Below are 17,520 nucleotides of genomic sequence, written 5' to 3'. Positions count from 1 at the left end.
CGCTTCTGGCCTTGACCCTGTCCTAGCCTGGCTCAGCCCCCTTCCCCTGGGCTGGGTCTCAGGTCCTATGTCACAAGCTGATCATCACCCCCCTTCAGCCCTGGACGCACAACAGGAACCTTCGACAATGAGATCGTCATGATGAATCATGTGTACCGGGAGAGGTTCCCAAAGGTGGGCAGTGCCTGTGGCTGGATGGGCCCCAACCCCCCTCCACGTTGCTGCCCCTCGGTGACAGACAGGCAGGCTCTGCCCTGGCTGTGTCCCCACATCTGTCCATTTCTATTTCTCCCTCCGGGTCTCAAATGTTCCCCCAGTCCTCCGACCCCATAGGCTTCACAGTCACCTCTCCCCCCACTGTCGCGCCTGCCCTCCACCTGCATGTGCTGTTCCCCAGTCCCGTCCGATGACCAGGTCACCCCTCTGCCCCCGCCAGGCCACGGCCCAGATGGAGGGCCGTCTGCAGGAGTTCCTCACTGCCTACTCGCCCGGTGCCCAGCTGGCCCTGGCCGATGGCGTCCTGGGCTTCATCCACCACCAGATTGTGGAGCTGGCCCGTGACTGCCTGGCCAAGTCTGGAGAGGCCCTGGTCACCTCCCGCTACTTCCTGGAGATGCAAGAGAAGCTGGAGAGGCTGCTGCAGGATGTGTGTGGGGGGCTGGGGGTCCCCGGGCGGGGGAGGACAGGGACCAGGGCCTCTGAGTGATGCCCCGCCCACCCGCCCCCAGGCCCACGAGCGCTCGGACAGCGAGGAGGTCGGCTTCGTGGTCCAGCTGGTCCGGAAGCTGCTGATCATCATCTCGCGGCCAGCAAGGCTCCTCGAGTGCCTCGTGAGTCTCCTCAGCGCAGGGGTCGAGCAGAGCTCAGACCGGGTCCCCAGGAGACAAGACGCAGTTCTCCCTGTGTAGGACCGGAGAGGCTGCCAGCCTGGGTGGGCTTCCTGTAGGAGGGGACCCCGGGGACAGTTGGACCCACAGGTCAGAGGAAACAGCGTTTGCAAGGGCCTGGAGGGGAGACCAAGCCCGGGCTGACCAGAGCTCTGCACCCCCAGGAGTTTGACCCTGAAGAGTTCTACCACCTGCTGGAGGCCGCCGAGGGCCAGGCTCGAGAGGGCCAGGGCATCAAGACGGACCTGCCGCAGTACATCATTGGGCAGCTGGGCCTGGCGAAGGACCCTCTGGAGGGTGAGCTGACGTAGGGCAGGGAGGAAAGGAGACTGAGGAGAGGCAGGGGTATAGTCATATTATCTTTGTCTGTTTTCTGCCTTTGGTCGCCTATGGGACCCACTATGGGGAAAGGGCCCGAGATTTCAGGGTCAGGTGGCTGCACATTGGACCCCGTGACCTGCCAGGGCCTTGGGACCTCTGTGTTCTCAAACGCCAAGTGAAATGGGCCAGGGCACCAGGGGACCACCACTGGCATTGACTTTCACATCGTCCTGCAAATTCACAAAGCCTGTTTCCAGTCTCCTCTGACGGTGGCCCCAGGGGTGGATGCGGAGCCAGTTCAGGCCACCTGCAGACAAGGACTCCCCCAAACAGCCAGGATTGGGGAGCCAAGATGGAACTGGGAATGGCTTGTCCTGGGGTGGGCAGGGCAGGCTCTGGGAAGAGGTGACGTTCAGGCTGAGGATGGAGAGGTGACCAGATGCAGGTCTGGGAGAGAAAAAGGGGGAGCTAGGCAGGGGAACTACAAAGGCCCGGAGGAGGGACTGTGTCTGGCATGTCGGAAGAGCAGCGGAGAGGGGTATAGCTCAGGAAAGGGGAGCTGGCTGGAGGCAAGGGGGTTGGCAAGGCCTGGTTTCAGTGGCCAGTGTTCACCTAGCATTATTGCTGTGCTAACATGGGACTGGGTTGCCATTGTCCCCATTCAAAGCTGGAAAGACTGAGGCTCTAGGCCAGTGATGGCGAACCTTTTGAGCTCGGCAGGTCAGCATTTTGAAAAACCTTCACTTTGGTGCCGTGTCACATATAGAAATGTTTTGATATTTGCAACCATAGTAAAACAAAGATTTTTTTTTTAATATTTTATTGATTTTTTACAGAGAGGAAGGGGGAGGGATAGAGAGTTAGAAACATTGATCAGTGGCCTCCTGCACAACCCCTACTGGGGATGTGCCCGCAACCAAGGCACATGCCCTTGACCAGAATCGAACCTGGGACCCTTCAGTCCGCAGGCCGATGCTCCATCCACTGAGCCAAACCGGTCAGGGCAAAGATTTATATTTTTGATATTTATTTTATATATTTAAATGCCATTTAACAAAGAAAAATCAACCCAAAAAATGAGTTCGCGTGTCACCTCTGACACGCGTGTCATAGGTTCACCATCACTGCTCTAGGCAGATGAGCTAGAGCAGGGGATCAGACACAGGTATGCCCGAGGCCAGACCACTGGTGGACTGGCCTTGTGGCCGAAGCTGGCTTCCTGTCTGTCCAGTGGAAATAACTCAGGTTCGGCTGGGGGCGGGCCTGCTGTCAGAGGGCGTAGGAAGTGGTGAGGCAGATGGCGACTGAGGCTGTGGGGGCAGGACACCTACCCAATACCTTGGGGGGCCGCTGAGAGTGGAAGGGGCTGCATTTGAACCAGGTCTCTCTCACCCCTGAGGCTCCACCCCCCCTTCCAGACTAACTCTGGGACCGTGAGACTTCATTGCCACTGTCACAGCTCACAACTCATGGACCACTCACCGCCTCCAACCTTTTGCCAAAACCTCGGGCGGGACTGTAAGGGGGCTCCTCCCCGTTGGCCACACCCCGAGTTAGGAGGTTTTTAGGAGCCAGGGTTTGATGAAAGCTGAGTAGCTGGAGCTTGGGCTGCCTGCTCGTCCTTCTAGACCAGCCGTGGGCAAACTACGGCCCGCGGGCTGGATCCGGCCCGTTTGAAATGAATAAAACTAAAAAAAAAAAAAAGACCGTACCCTTTTATGTCATGATGTTTACTTTGAATTTATATTAGTTCACACAAACACTCCATCCATGCTTTTGTTCCGGCCCTCCGGTCCAGTTTAAGAACCCATTGTGGCCCTCGAGTCAACAAGTTTGCCCACCCCTGTTCTAGACAGTTCCTCAGTTGTTTAGTCCAGCCTCCTGAGTTCCGCTCAGACTTGGACACGGTCAGGGCCCATTGTCAGTACATGGGAGCTGGGCAGGGGAGGCGCCACAGCCCTAGCCCCAGATGAGCCTTGGAGGCCTCAGGAAATCTGGGTGATAGGCAAGGTGGAGAGGCCCCATCCAAGGCTCTTTCTTCCCTTGTCTTGCAGAGATGGTGCCTCTGAGTCACCTTGATGACAAAGGACAGTCCCCGGCACCTGAGTCCCTGGAGGTGAGGCACAGAGTTTTGGGTCCCTATACCTGTCTTGTTCTTTCCAGGCAGCTGTGGGAGGGGCTGGGTTTGCAGAAGTTTTGCATGGCTGGTGCCTAATACATGCCTGTGACTATGAGGGGAAGGTGGGGGAAGTTAGATTGCTGTGCTGTGTAGGTTGGGCAGGGCTGGAGGGGGCACTGGGAAGGTTTTGAAGGATGTGTAGGAGTTTTCTGGGTAAAGGGCACATCTTGAGCAAAAGCTCAGAAACTTGGACACTGAGTTGGATTTTAGATGGAAGAGAAAGTAGCATCAGGCACCAAGATTTGGGGGCCGGAGGAGCCCAAACCACTCCTCAGGGAGCCAGGACCCTGAGCCCTTCTTGTCCCACAGAGCCGTGCCCTGGTTGGTCCGTCACGGAGGAAGCCATGTGAGAGTGACTTCGAGACCATCAAGCTCATTAGCAATGGGGCCTATGGGTGAGTCCTCAGGTCCCCCACAAACCCATTTCTCAGATGCCCACAGAGATGGCGAAGGCCCAGCAGCCCCTGAGTGCACAGGCAGGGAAGCTGAGGCCTGCAGAGGTATATGGAGATGCAACACAGCTGGCACGACCTTGAATGTACTCATCCTTGATCCAGGTGTAGGGGGTTCTGGCCAGGAAAAAAGATGACCACATGGTGGCAGTAACACGCAGTGAGCATTATCGGCCACTTGGACAGATTTGCAGAGGGGAGGGAGTGGCGAGTCCCCGACAGCATGAGACCAGCAGAGCAAGATGGGAGAGGGGCCCAGTGGCCAGGTGGGGTGTCTTTGGGTCAGAGAGCCCCAAAGGGCAGCAGCAGCATGTGTGGGTTCCTTATAACCCCAGGGCTTATCTGTGTCTGGGAGCCGTTGGGTACAGTTTCATCAAGTCTATCAAGCCAGCAGGCACGAAGTGGCTAAAAATCTGCTTATTTGGATTATAGTTAAACCCCTGAGTGGGTGCAGGCGTTTGAGTTAATGGGTCTCCGCCTGCTGTGAATGAATAAATACTCTCAGGGCCGGCACACCAGGGCCGTGTCTGGTTCATTCGTGGGACACCAGGGCGGGCAGCTTCACCTATGGTGGCTGCTTTGGGAGAGGGGCCAGGTAGGGGGAAAGGTGTCCCAGATGGAGAGCACCGCACCGGCCAACGCCCAGCAGGCGGGGTCCTGGGCCCAGGTTGGGTCCCCGTGCTGGCCAGGGCCTCGAGCGCAGGCCTCACCAGCCCCGCCTGTCTCCCAGGGCCGTCTACCTGGTGCGGCACCGGGACACGCGCCAGCGCTTCGCCATCAAGAAGATCAACAAGCAGAACCTGATCCTCCGCAACCAGATCCAGCAGGTCTTCGTGGAGCGCGACATCCTCACCTTCGCGGAGAACCCCTTTGTGGTCAGCATGTTCTGCTCCTTTGAGACCCGGCGCCACCTCTGCATGGTCATGGAGTACGTGGAAGGTGCGGTCCCGGGGGCGGCGCGCCTCCAGCAGCGGCGAGCTCGCCCTCTCTGCCTGGGAGAGAGCCCTGCCTTGGCCAGGTTGGGCTCCGCTCTGTCCTCCAGGGGCTCCCAGCCGGCCTCGGAAGCCCTCAGCCTACGATGGGGGATCAGGGCTGGGGGAGCCCAAAGGAGAGTGTTAGGTGGGGAGTCTTTGGGTCAGAGAGCCACCAAGGCAGCAACAGCGAGTGTGGGTTCCTCGTAACCCCAGGGTTTATCTGTGTCTGGGGGGCGCTGTTAGGGTGGGACCCCCGGAGGGCAGGGGAAAGATGCCCATCCTTGCAGGGGAGACTGGTGGACAGGCCTGGAGGCTGGAAGAAGGGGGGGGCGGGGCTGGGGGGGAGCTTCGGCTTCAGGTTTGCAGTTCAGGATAGAGCAGTACCTTCAGGTAAGTGCCTGAACGGGCACCAGGGCGCTACCAGGCAAGGAGAGAGCATGCACTTTGGGGGCACCAGCTGTGTACAGGGAAACCGCTGTGCACTTGACACAGCTGCTCCTCTATCCGGGGAAATCAGGAGGCAGGGTCTGTCCTCCCCAGACCCCTGCCCGGTTCCCCTCCCGGATTCAGGACCCCCTGGGGACCTTATGCACCAGGCGGGGAGCTACAGAGCCATGGGGCAGGGCTGTGGAGACGACGCCTCTGAGCACGTGTGCCCCCTGCAGGCGGTGACTGTGCCACGCTTCTGAAGAACATGGGCCCGCTGCCCGTGGACATGGCCCGCATGTACTTCGCGGAGACGGTCCTGGCGCTGGAATACCTGCACAACTACGGCATTGTGCACCGAGACCTCAAGCCTGACAAGTAAGCAGCTGAGGCCGCAGGGCGGGTCCCCGAGGGCTGGGGGTGGGGTTTGGAGCCAGGCAGGGGGGCGGGGCCTCAGTAGCCCCTGGGGCTGCTGAGGAGCCCCACCTATCTGGATTCTGTTGGCAACATGGGGCCCCTACCGCCAGGAAGGCAGGGAACTTGCACATCTTGAGCATCTGGTGTGTACAGAGGAGAGCAGTTACTTAATAGGCACTTGTTGTATACAGGGAAAGGACTGCACTTAGGAGGTGGTGCCAGGAAAGGGGAGGGAATGTGCACTTAGGATGCAGAACTGCACATGGGATGGGAGCATGCACTCGGAGCTGCTACTGCACAAGGGGAAAGAACATGCACTTATGAGGCGCCAGCTATATACAGGGAAAAGGAACATGCATGTTGCAAGACCTTATATGTGAAGAAAGGGAGTGTGCATGTCATGAGCACGTGTTGTGTTTTAGTTCAGGAAGGAAAGGAAGAGACCATGTTTATTGAGTCTTGGGATATTTGTTTTATTCTAGCATTTAGTAAGCACCTACTGTGTGCCAGGTTCTCTATGGGTGGCTGGGAGACATGCATGTGAATGTGAATAATCCTTCATGCTTTGTAGTCCCTACATAATTTTCTAAGCGCTCTCCCCTGCATTAATTGAGCACCTGCTGTGTACAAAGGAAAAGGCCACCCATATATTGAGTGCCCTCTGGATAGGAAGCAAGAACCACATGTTTCTTAGGTACTTGCTATGTGGAGGTGTGAACGTAAGTGGTAAGAGCCCTGTGTGTTTTCAGAGCACCTTGTAATTTGCAAGTGGCTTAGAAAACAAAACCAATGTGTATTTGGCACCTGCTGTATACCGGGCCTGTGTTCAGTGCTCTAAGGAAGCTGTGTGCCCAACAGGCCTCTTTGAGATCATCCTGGGCTGGAGTGGGGTGGGGTGGGGTCTTCCGAGTGTCTCAGGTCAGACCCCAATGAAGGGCCTGCCCCTTTCAGCATCCTCACCTGCAAGACGGGGCTAGAAGGTGCCCAACTTTGCAGGGTTGAGGGAGGGATGGGTGCACACAGTAGGTGCTTCAGATAAATCTTTGGAAAATTTCAAATGCACCCCAAAGCCAAGAGAAGGTACATTAGTTCTCTAGGGCTGCCATAACAAAATACCGTAGACTGGGCAGTTTAACCAACAGAAGTGTATTCTCACAGTCTGGAGGCCGGAAGTCCAAGATCAGGGTGTCAGCAGGGCCGCACCCTCTCTGAAGGCACCGGGGAGGGACCTGTTCCAGGCTCTCCCCCAGCTTCGGGTAGTTCCTTGGTTTGTGGCAGAGTCACTTCAGTGTTCACATGACATCTCCCTCTGTGCATGTCTGAGTCCAAATGTTCCCTGTTTACAAGGACACCAGTCATATTGGATTAGAGGCTGCCCTGCCCCAATTTGCCCTCATTTTAAGTAATCGCATGTCCAACAACGCTCTCTCCAAGTGAGGTCACGTCCATGGTTACTGGGGGTTAGGACTTCAGCGTGTGTATTTTGGGGGGCACACTTCAGCCCATAACAGAAGTGCCCACCCCCATACTCAGGTTCCACAGCTGCCAACACTTGGCCAGTCCTTTCCTCCCTCCCTGCTGGACGATTTGAAGGAAATCCCAGGCATCGTATCATTTCATTTATAAGAAGAGCCGATCAGGAATTCTCTTATCATTGATGTTCCTCTCTGAAATCAATTATATAAATGTATATGTATTTACAAAATGAACGTATTTTAGACAGTGTGCCGTAGGAGCTCAGGAAATTTTGGTGGTCGCACGGCCTTGGTGTTGGAGCATGTGGCTGTACCTGACAGCTACACCAAAGTGTTTTATTTTTTTAAATATATTTTTATTGATTTCAGAGAGGAAGGGAGAGGGAGAGAGAGATAGAAACATCAATGATGAGAGAGAATCATTGATCAGTTGCCTCCTGCATGTCCCCTACTGGGGATTGAGCCCACAACCCAGGCATGTGCTCTTGACCAGAATCTAACCTGGGACCCTTCAGTCCGCAGGCCAACGCTCTATCCACTGAGCCTAAACTAGCTAGGGCACCAAAGTGTTTTTGTTTTTCTAATATATTTTATTGATTTTTTACAGAGAGGAAGGGAGAGGGAGAGAGGATTAGAAACATTGATGAGAGAGAAACATTGATCAGCTGCCTCCTGCACACTCCCTACTGGGGATGTGCCCGCAACCAAGGTGCATGCCCTTGACCAGAATTGAACCTGGGACCCTTCAAGTTTGCAGGCCGATGCTCTATCCACTGAGCCAAACCAGTTAGGGCACCAAAGTGTTTTTTATGCAGCTGTTGCACACAGTGGTTGCTCAAGAAACAATCTTATTTTTAAAAAACAGTGAATACCCATAATAAGTGCACAGAATTGTTTTTTTACAGAGTTGAGGTACACAAGTGGTGCCAAATAGATGGCTCATCCAACAACTTGGCTATATACAGTGAGTTCTACAGAAATTTGTTTTTAAGCAGGAGAGGGTTCTAGGAGGTACATGAAAATGTGACTATAAAGATGGACCATGTGATTCGATCATTTAGTAAATAATTTCTATATTTAAGCAAGAAAACAAATAGTGGTATACATGGTAGGTGTACAAGTTTGTTTTTTATTTCATCCTTACCCAAGGATATGTTTTATTGATTTTTTTTTATTTTATTTTTTTTTTAGAGAGAGAGGAAAGGAGAGAGAGCAAGAGGGAGAGAGAGAGAGAAAGATCAAAGTAAGAAACATACATTGGTCGCCTCCCGTATGCGCCCTGACTGGAGATCGAAACCACAGCCTTTTGGTGTACAGCAAGCATGTCAAAGGCTAACACGGGCCAAATAAACAAGGTTGAAGTTTACGTGAGCCACAAAAAAACAAAAGCTTCAATTTTCATAGAAACGTAGGTTTATTTCGATAGAGACATGCTGAATTCAACAAAGGGCTGAAATAAATGAGTAATCGTTACATAAAATAATAGAACATTTTAATAAAAATTAATGTTGTTTCTTGAACATTAACTTACCAGACACTGAATAACTGCACCAATTAATAATCGTAACGCACACACACACACACACACAAAATAAGCATAACACAAACCTATTTTTCTTGTTCTCCGAAAGCGAAATATTTCCTGTTGCGCACACCAAACAAGTCAGTACAAGACTAATGACGTGGCCATTGGCTGCTAAAACATTCGCTGCTGGTTTTAGTGGAGAGAAAGGGTACGCCTGCGTGTAAGGCGCGTAAGGGAAATGAATGCAACACGATTATAGTAATCAGTCATTATCGAACATTGTAGTTTGTTATTAATAATTATAACAGTATTATAAAAATTAAGTTACGAAATTTTTATTAAAACGTTTCTTACATACCATTATATTGTCTGAGCTGCAAAAATATTCATTGTGGGTGGCGAGTTTGACATGCTTGGTGTAGAGGATGACACTTGAACCAACTGAGCCACCCAGCCAGGGCTAGATGTGCAAGTTTTTAAAAAATGGGTCCAGCCCTGACCAGTTTGGCTCAGAGGATAGAGCGTCGGCCTGCGGACTGAGGGGTCCCAGGTTCGGTTCCGGTCAAGGGCATGTACCTTGGTTGCGGGCATATCCCCAGTAGGGGGTGTGCAGGAGGCAGCAGATTGATGTTTCTCTCATCAATGTTTCTAATTCTCTATCCCTCTCCCTTCCTCTCCGTAAAAAATCAATAAAATATATTAAAAAAAATAAAAATAAAAAATGGGTCCACTCATGAGGTGCACAGATATATTTCTGTGTATATCAGGTCCTTGAGATATATTCAATTTTCTTTTCTCTTTTAAAAAATATATTTTTATTGATTTTAGAGAGAAAGGGAGAGGGAGAGATAGAAAACATCTTTAATGAGAGAGAATCATGGATTGGCTGCTTCCTGCACCCCCACCCCCACCCCCACACAGGGGATTGAGCCAGGCATGTGCCCTGACTGGGAATTGAACTGTGACCTCTAGTTCATAGGTCGATGCTCAACCACTGAGCTGCACTGGCCAGGCTCAATTTTCAACATGGAATGTAAAAAATGGGTGCTTGCAAAGTGTTTAATTTGTTACAGTAATGGATGTGTGTACAAAAGTACACTAGATACCACCCCTCCCCCCCCCCCCGCCTCCCAGCAGGTGTTCAGGAGATGGTGTAACACACAGTTGGAAGATGCTGTGATTCCCAGAAAATTTAGTTTTGCACAGCAAAGTATACAGTAGGTGCTCAATAGCAACACCAAATGTACCCAATAGGTGCACAGAGACGTTTGCCAGATTTGTCATACTGCCTGAGACCCGTTGGTTCTTGTGATGATGTGGCTGTGCACTGGAAGGGTTTCTTAATCCCCCGGGGGGCTCTGGCCCATCCTGGGTGGAGCCAAGTTCAAGGGCCGCTGGGCCCCTAGCCTGAGCCTTCCGCCCGCCCACCCGCAGCCTGCTGATCACCTCGCTGGGCCACATCAAGCTGACCGACTTCGGCCTGTCCAAGATCGGGCTCATGAGCATGGCCACCAACCTCTACGAGGGCCACATTGAGAAGGACACCAGGGAGTTCATGGACAAGCAGGTGGGTGGGCAGGTGCCCCTGCCTGTTGGGCCCCCTCCGCCTGGAGCCTGACCCCAGGACATGGTGAGACTTGGCTGTAAAAAAGGAGAAAATGAACTGTCCCCTGTACTTCTGCCCACCCCTTGCTCCCAGCCTGGCCCCGGCCTCCCTGACTCTTCCGGGGTTTCTCTCGGGCTGGGGGCCGTCCTCAGTCCCCCGTTCTATCCTATCCCAGGTGTGCGGGACGCCCGAGTACATCGCCCCTGAAGTGATCTTCCGCCAGGGCTACGGCAAGCCGGTGGACTGGTGGGCCATGGGCGTCGTCCTCTATGAGTTCCTGGTGGGCTGTGTGCCTTTCTTTGGAGATACCCCCGAGGAGCTCTTTGGCCAGGTGGTCAGTGGTACGTCCTCCCCCCGCCCCCCGGGGGGCCACGGGTTTGAGTCTCTGGGGCTCAGGGCAGCAGTTTGCCCATCTGTGAGAGAGATGGGGCCACCCCAGGTGTGGGCCATGCGCCTATGGTATGCCTGGCCCCAGCTGGGCACTGGGGACACAGCTGCGGACACCATGGACAACCCTTTGGCACTCACTGTCTGGTAGGCAAGACGGACAGTTAGCAAGATAAATAAGCAAATTATCGAGCAATTAGATGCCAAAAATGCCAAGAAGGAGAAGGCGCAGAAGGGAGAGGGGCCATGGTGCTGGGGGCGCTGCATTAAGTAGAGAGCTGTGGGGGCCTCAGAGACGACCTGTGAGCAAACACCTGAAGGTGAGAGGGAGCTACGCACGTAGAAGATGGGAAGGTGCTCTGGACAGACAGCACAGCCAGAGCAGAGGCTGGGCGGCGGGACCAAGCCTGACCATCCCAGCCCCCCCCCCCCCCATTTTAGATGAGATCCTGTGGCCGGAGGGGGAGGAGGCCCTGCCAGCTGACGCCCAGGACCTCATCACCAGGCTCCTTCGGCAGAGCCCCCTGGACCGTCTTGGCACTGGTATGTGTGGAGGCTGGGGTCAGTAAGAACTCCTGACGGGCTGCACGGAGGAGAGGGACTGGGAGCTGGGGTTTTGAAGGATGCATAGGCGTTTGCCAAGAATTAGCACAAGACCTTGAAGGAATAGCAGGTGGCTCGTTCCGGTGCAGGGGGAGAACTCTGAGGCTGAGTGAGTGTGTGAGCCGCAAGATCACCAGGGGCCGTGCCCTAAGGTCCTCAATGGCCCACCCCAGTGGCTCCCACAGTCACCTAGTGGATGGTTAAGGAACCATTTGAGACGTGCAGCCACCCGTTAACATGGGGCGTCATGTTCATAATGAAGCTGGGCCATGGGAGAGGACAGTGGGGCCGAGGCTGGGGAACAGGACACCTTCATGCAGTCAGCTCTACTCCAGGGAGCAGCAACGTGGGGACGGCCCAGGAAGGAAGCCCTTCTAAGGCCCTGGGGCTTCTACGGGTGGTGGGAACCCAGCATCCACCAGAAGGAGGAGCCGGGCCTGGGTTCAAGCCCCAGCTCTTCCTCTCCGGGCTCTTAAACGGTGGCCGGCTTCCCCCCCACCCCCAACCCCCATCTTTCTAGTTCTGTGTTGGGAAGCCTGGGGCAGGGCCCACAGTGCTCAGCTGGCATGTCTGCAGGTGGCACCCATGAGGTCAAGCAGCACCCCTTCTTCCGGACGTTGGACTGGGCAGGGCTTCTGCGCCACAAGGCCGAGTTCGTGCCACAGCTGGAAGCCGAGGACGACACCAGCTACTTCGACAGTGAGTACCAGTCCCAGGAGCGGAGAGGGGTGTGTGCTTGCCCCCTCACCCTGGGCCTAGAGCTTCCAACTTCCTGAACTTCCCGAGAAGCTGAGGCAGGTCTGCCAGCTGGTTCCTGTTCTGGGTTCAGGAGGTGCTGCACCTGCTCACGTTGTGGGCGAGGACAGCAGGGCACTAATGTGGCAGATCCTTGCCCGGGCCTTGCAGCAGGCTGGCCTTCCAGCATGGAACCCCGTCTGTCGCACAGGGCGGGGCACCTTGCCCAGCTGCTGTAGAGGGCTCGTCCCCCTCAGGGCTTCAGCCAGACACAGCCAAGGCCCTTGGTTTCCAGCACCTCTTCAGAACGTGGTGTGTGATCTCGGGCATGTCAGAGGTCCTCTCTGAGTGTCTGTCTCTTCCTCTGTAAGACGAGGAACATACTTTACATTGGAGGTGCACCATTTTCCTAATTCTGGGTGACCTCTCTCAAGGGTGAAGACACTAACCCGTGGACACAAGAGTTCCCACCCACGGTCCCACCGCTTTCATGGACACAGCTCAGGGGGACTCCCCGATACGCACTCTGCTGCCCCAGCCACTTGTCCCTAAACACACAGGGCATAGTCCCACTTGGAAGCCTTTGCCATGTGGTGCCCCTGCCGCACCCTCTCCACACACCCCACGACCCTCACAGCCCCTTCACGTGGGCTGTGTGCGCCTCTCCCTCCTGCAGCGCGCTCAGAACGGTACCGGCACCTCGGCTCTGAGGACGATGAAACCAACGATGAGGAGTCATCCACGGAGATCCCCCAGTTCTCGTCCTGCTCTCACCGGTTCAGCAAGGTGAGGCCCGGGCCCTGGACATAGAAAGTGCTCAGGAAACATGGCAAGCTGTTTGTTTGTTTGCATATTTTTTTTTATGATAAAATATACCACTTTATCCGTTTTAGAGTGTGCAAGTCACTGACATTTAGCACCTGTACAATACTGTGCAATCATCAACTCAATCTAGTTCCAGAACATTTCCATTACCCCAAAGGAGCCCCATCCCCATTAGCAGTCACTCCCTACGCCCACCCTTCCAGCCCCTCACAAGCACCAGTCTGCGTCCTGCCTGTGGATTTGCCTCTTCTGGACAATCCATACAGAGGGACTCACGTTTGGGCTTCTGTGTGTGGCTTCTCTCGCACTCAGCATTCGTGCCCAAGGCTTACCCACGTGGTAGCACATGTCAGTGCTTCGTCCCTCCATGGCTGAGTAACCTTCCATCCTGTAGATGGCCCACAAGGTATTATTACTTCATCGGCCGATGGACATTTGGGTTGTTTCTACTTTTTGGATATTGTAACTAGGGCTCCTATGCTGGGTATCATTTTATTTATTCATTTAAAAATATATATGCATATATTTATTGGTTTCAGAGAGGGAGGGAGAGGGAGAAAGAGAGAGAAACATCAATGATGAGAGAGAATCATGGATCAGCTGCCTCCTGCACACCCCGCACCGGGAATCAAGCCCTCAACCCGGGCATGGGCCCTGACTGGGAATCGAACCATGACCTCCTGGTTCGTAGGTCGGCGCTCTACCACTGAGCCACGCCGGCTGGGCTGCGTGTCATTTTACAATGTCACAAGCTTAACTTAAGTTCCTTCCTTTGTTTATAATTTGCTCAAAAACGCCTCTGCACTTCTTGTGGGCCTGGGCCCCGGGCAGGTTGTCCTGCTCATCAGCGGAAACCCCAGCTGTGGCCCCCTTGGGGTCTGGTCCCTCTGAGCCTCAGTTTCTCACCGGTACAGTGGGCTCCAGACTCTGCTATCTTTAGGGACGTGCTGAGTCAGGATCTAATCAAGTGAATCACAGGGAAGCACTGGGCGTGTAGAAAGCGGATGCGGCCCCTGCCTCCGTTTCCATTGCTGTCATTTATTACTTCCCAGGTCTACAGCAGCTCGGAGTTCCTGGCCGTGCAGCCCACCCCCCCCTTCACTGAGCAGAGTTTCAGTGAGGACCGGGAGGAAGGGTGGGAACGCGGCGAAGGGGAGTGTGGCCGCCAGCTGAGCACTGAGGTCCGGTAGGTGGGCTAAGCCTTAGGGGAGGCGGAGCCACAAAATATAACATTGGAAAGAGCTTCCTAGTGGCCCCGTTGAAAAGGGTCAAACATATTGGCCAACCTGTCAGACTCCTGCCGACCTGGCTCCTAGCGTCACTGCCCTTGGCTCTGCATTCCTAACCGCACGGAACATGTAGCACCGTCCGCTGCCGGGCTTTGCTTGCACCGTTCCCTCGGCCCAGAACACCTTCCATTCTTCAAAGTCCAGACTCAGCAGAAATAACCAATGTCTGCTAGAGAATGGGCATTGGAAACTGGGTTTTAGAAGACGAATAGGAGTTCTCTAGGTCGACACAGAGAATGGAGCAGGCACAGGGAACTCGCCCTGTATTTATAATTGCCTCTGGCTCTGGGCTAAGAGTTACTAGTCGGATGTGACGGCTGGGGGTGCCTGGGTGTCCCGGGGCGAGGGCATCTGATAGGCGTGACTTGGACTCTTTCCTGCTCAGGCTGAGGTCCTGGACATCCTCGGGCTCGTCCTGCTACTCATCCTCTCCCCAGCCTGAGCGGGGACCCAGCCCGTTTCTCATGAGCACCCTCAGCCTCGATACGATGCCCAAGTTCGCCTTCTCGTCGGAGGACGAGGGAGCTGGCCCAGGCCCTGTGGGCCCCAAGAGGCCTGTCTTCATCCTGGGGGAGCCGGATCTGCCCCCAGCAGCCGCCCCAGGAGTGCCCAAGCCCTCGAGCCTCTCTGGTAGGTGGGGCCCAGGGTGGAAGGAGAGGTATCATGGACTGTTTCCCAGAGGAAGGACTATTTGAGATGGGTTTTGAAGGGTGAGATGTTCTTCAGAGAATATTTAAGATAGGAGAGACCAAGGTTCTGGAGAAGCCCTCAAGGAGCCTCTCGCTTCCCTGGGTCAGGACGGGACTGGAGAGAGGGACGGGGCTAGGGAGCTCCAAGAAGGGGAGCTGGGGTCAGATGAGTGGAGGAGAGGCTTCCGGGAAGAGGGAACTTGAAGAGTGGAGCGTTCTAGGGAGAGGAATGCAGGAAGGTGCACAGGGAGAGGGAACTGCCTGAGCAAAAGCCAGGAGGCTGCACCGTGTCCACGCCTGTCGACCTTGACCCACTCACCCTGCTAACCTCCCAGCCGACCCCACCGCCCTCGGTCCGACGCGCCTACGGAGCAACAGCACTGGTGCCCGACACTCCACGCCACGGGCCCTGGACGCCAGCCGGGGCCACCGCCTCAGGGCCCCTAAAGACCCGGCCCCTGAGAAGTCCAGGGCCGCCTCCAGCGGGGGCTGCATGCCCAAGTCAGCCTCGGTGTCCGCCCTGTCGCTGATCATCACGGCCGGTAACGTCCATGGCCTGCCTTGTCTTTGCTTGTCTGTCTGTCTCCATTTTAATCATGGGGTGGGTCTTCTCTGGCTGGGGTGTCAGGAGCTGGAGGGTCCTTCAGGGTGATGTTTGGCCTGCGCCCCAGGAGAGGGGGTTAGAACCGGGGAGAACTGAGAGACTGGCCTTCCTGGCAGAGGGCACTGCATGTGTAAAGGCCTGGCATTGGGACATTGGAGCAGCAGTGAAGCAGCCGGCGTGGTCAGCATGGTGGGAGGGGAAGGCTCCCTTAGGGGGTGCCAGGAGGGAGTGACCCACACCCTAACCCTCGTCCCTGCAGATGATGGCAGCGGCGGCCCCCTTATGAGCCCCCTGTCCCCACGCTCACTGTCCTCGAACCCGTCATCTCGTGACTCCTCTCCCAGCCGGGACCCATCCCCTGTGTGTGGCAGCCTGCGGCCCCCCATTGTCATCCACTGCTCTGGCAAGAAGTACGGCTTCAGCCTGCGGGCCATCCGTGTCTACATGGGCGACAGTGATGTCTACACTGTGCACCATGTTGTCTGGGTGAGTTGCCTTGGGGGTGGGGGTGGGGGGGGCAGCTTGACTCTGTTTGGGGCTGGCTGTGCCCTGGCATGGTGCGCTCTCTAGTCTGTGCGGTTGGGGGCCCAGGACGGAGAGCTGGTGCCTCCTGGGCCTTTGCCGTCCCTGTCAGTTATAGGGAGAGGGTTGGGCAAGAAGGACAGGGATGGACGGGGAGACAGAGACCCTCGGTGAGCATGAAGCTTATGGCTCCTGCAGCAAGTGCACAGTGGGCGGGTTGTCCTCCCTCCCCCCAGTCCAGGGCTTGGCACTTCCCTTCTCCACAAGGTCAGGGAAACCGAGGCAGCATGAGAGGCAGCAGCTTGCTGGTGTCTCCGGCTGTGGGACTGCTGACCCTGTTGTCTCCCCCAGAGCGTGGAGGAGGGGAGTCCTGCCCACCAGGCGGGCCTGCGAGCCGGAGACCTCATCACCCACGTCAATGGGGAGTCGGTCCTGGGGCTGGTCCACATGGACGTCGTGGAGCTGCTGCTGAAGGTGCCACCCCCACCGCTGTCCTCAGGACTCCCCAGACCCCCACCCGCTGTCCTCCCTCAGGGCTCCCAGTATCCCCACCACCCCTTGGCCTCTGTTACTGATTCTCCCTGGGTCTCCCCTCTACCCACACTGCTCTTCCCAAGTCCAGGCCTTGCACTCGCCCTCCCCTCGGACTAGAATGTGCTTCCTTCTCGGGCTCCTAACATCACCCCCAGGGCCCCTCCTCCCGGAAGCCCTTCCCAGCCCGTTGTGTCTATGCCATCTCTGCCTCCACCAGACAGAGGTCCTCAGGGGCTCAGGCCTGGGGGTGGGGACATGGGAGGAGGTAGGCCCCAGGTTGAGTAGCTCCTGGAACCAGCATATGGATGGACAGCTCATTGGATGGGCACAGACAGTGGGCATGTATTTTGGGCCCAGTGAATGGTAGATCGTTAGGCGAGACGGGGCTGGATAGGATCTGGGACTTTGAAGGATGAATAGGAGATGAGTGGGTGGGGTGCGCATGGGATGGAGGCACACAGACCTCTTGCCATCGTTCCTGCAGAGCAGCAACAAGATCACCCTTCGGACCACAGCCCTGGAGAACACGTCCATCAAGGTGGGCCCGGCCCGGAAGAGCATGGCCAAGGGCCGCATGGCACGCAGGAGCAAGCGGAGCCGCCGGCGTGAGACGCAGGACCGGTGAGAGCCAGGGAGTGTGCAGGGGGAGCCTGCATCAGCTGGGGCAGGGGGCGGGGGGCACTGGGGTAGCAGTCAGGAAGCTCCCGCTGAGGGCAGGGGTACCTGAGCACCTGGCGTTTTCACCCGCAGGCGGAAGTCACTCTTCAAGAAGATCTCGAAACAGTCGTCGGTGTTGCACACAAGCCGCAGCTTCTCGTCCGGCCTCCACCACTCCTTGTCGTCCAGCGAGAGCCTCCCAGGCTCACCCACCCACAGCCTTTCCCCCAGCCCCACTATGCCCTGCCGTAGCCCCGCTTCTGATGCCCTGGCAGGTGGGTGCACCCAGGACCACCTGGGGAGGAGGGAGCGGGCAGAGATGGGAAGATGGAATGACATGACGTAGGAAACAGATGATCAGAAGAGCCTTTCCGATTGCCTGGAGTCCAAGAGGCAAGCTGGAGGTGGGCAGA

General features: G+C 55.8%; 1 protein-coding gene across 20 annotated transcripts in view; it reads left to right on the top strand.

Annotated features, from left to right (window-relative positions):
• MAST3 (microtubule associated serine/threonine kinase 3) overlaps positions 1–17,520 on the top strand; it is a 37,845-nt gene that overhangs the window by 16,739 nt on the left and 3,586 nt on the right. For 18 of the 20 annotated variants that reach the window (XM_059696232.1, XM_059696229.1, XM_059696218.1 and 15 more), the window contains 20 exons: positions 99–174; positions 437–646; positions 729–830; positions 1,052–1,184; positions 3,263–3,324; positions 3,697–3,782; positions 4,570–4,778; positions 5,479–5,617; positions 10,091–10,223; positions 10,438–10,603; positions 11,091–11,192; positions 11,829–11,951; positions 12,664–12,773; positions 13,865–13,998; positions 14,487–14,731; positions 15,126–15,332; positions 15,654–15,880; positions 16,268–16,390; positions 16,935–17,071; positions 17,201–17,382. In XM_059696232.1, coding sequence (XP_059552215.1) covers positions 99–174; positions 437–646; positions 729–830; positions 1,052–1,184; positions 3,263–3,324; positions 3,697–3,782; positions 4,570–4,778; positions 5,479–5,617; positions 10,091–10,223; positions 10,438–10,603; positions 11,091–11,192; positions 11,829–11,951; positions 12,664–12,773; positions 13,865–13,998; positions 14,487–14,731; positions 15,126–15,332; positions 15,654–15,880; positions 16,268–16,390; positions 16,935–17,071; positions 17,201–17,382 — 2,906 coding nt within the window. Of the gene's footprint in view, positions 1–62; positions 175–436; positions 647–728; positions 831–1,051; positions 1,185–3,262; positions 3,325–3,696; positions 3,783–4,569; positions 4,779–5,478; positions 5,618–10,090; positions 10,224–10,437; positions 10,604–11,090; positions 11,193–11,828; positions 11,952–12,663; positions 12,774–13,864; positions 13,999–14,486; positions 14,732–15,125; positions 15,333–15,653; positions 15,881–16,267; positions 16,391–16,934; positions 17,072–17,200; positions 17,383–17,520 lie in introns of all 20 variants that reach the window. The other 2 variants (XM_059696237.1, XM_059696238.1) reach the window with 2 other exon arrangements.

This window comes from Myotis daubentonii, chromosome 5 (genome assembly GCF_963259705.1).
Source record: "Myotis daubentonii chromosome 5, mMyoDau2.1, whole genome shotgun sequence".
Taxonomy (NCBI): Eukaryota; Metazoa; Chordata; class Mammalia; order Chiroptera; family Vespertilionidae; genus Myotis; species Myotis daubentonii.
This window is presented reverse-complemented; position numbering and strand designations above follow the sequence as displayed.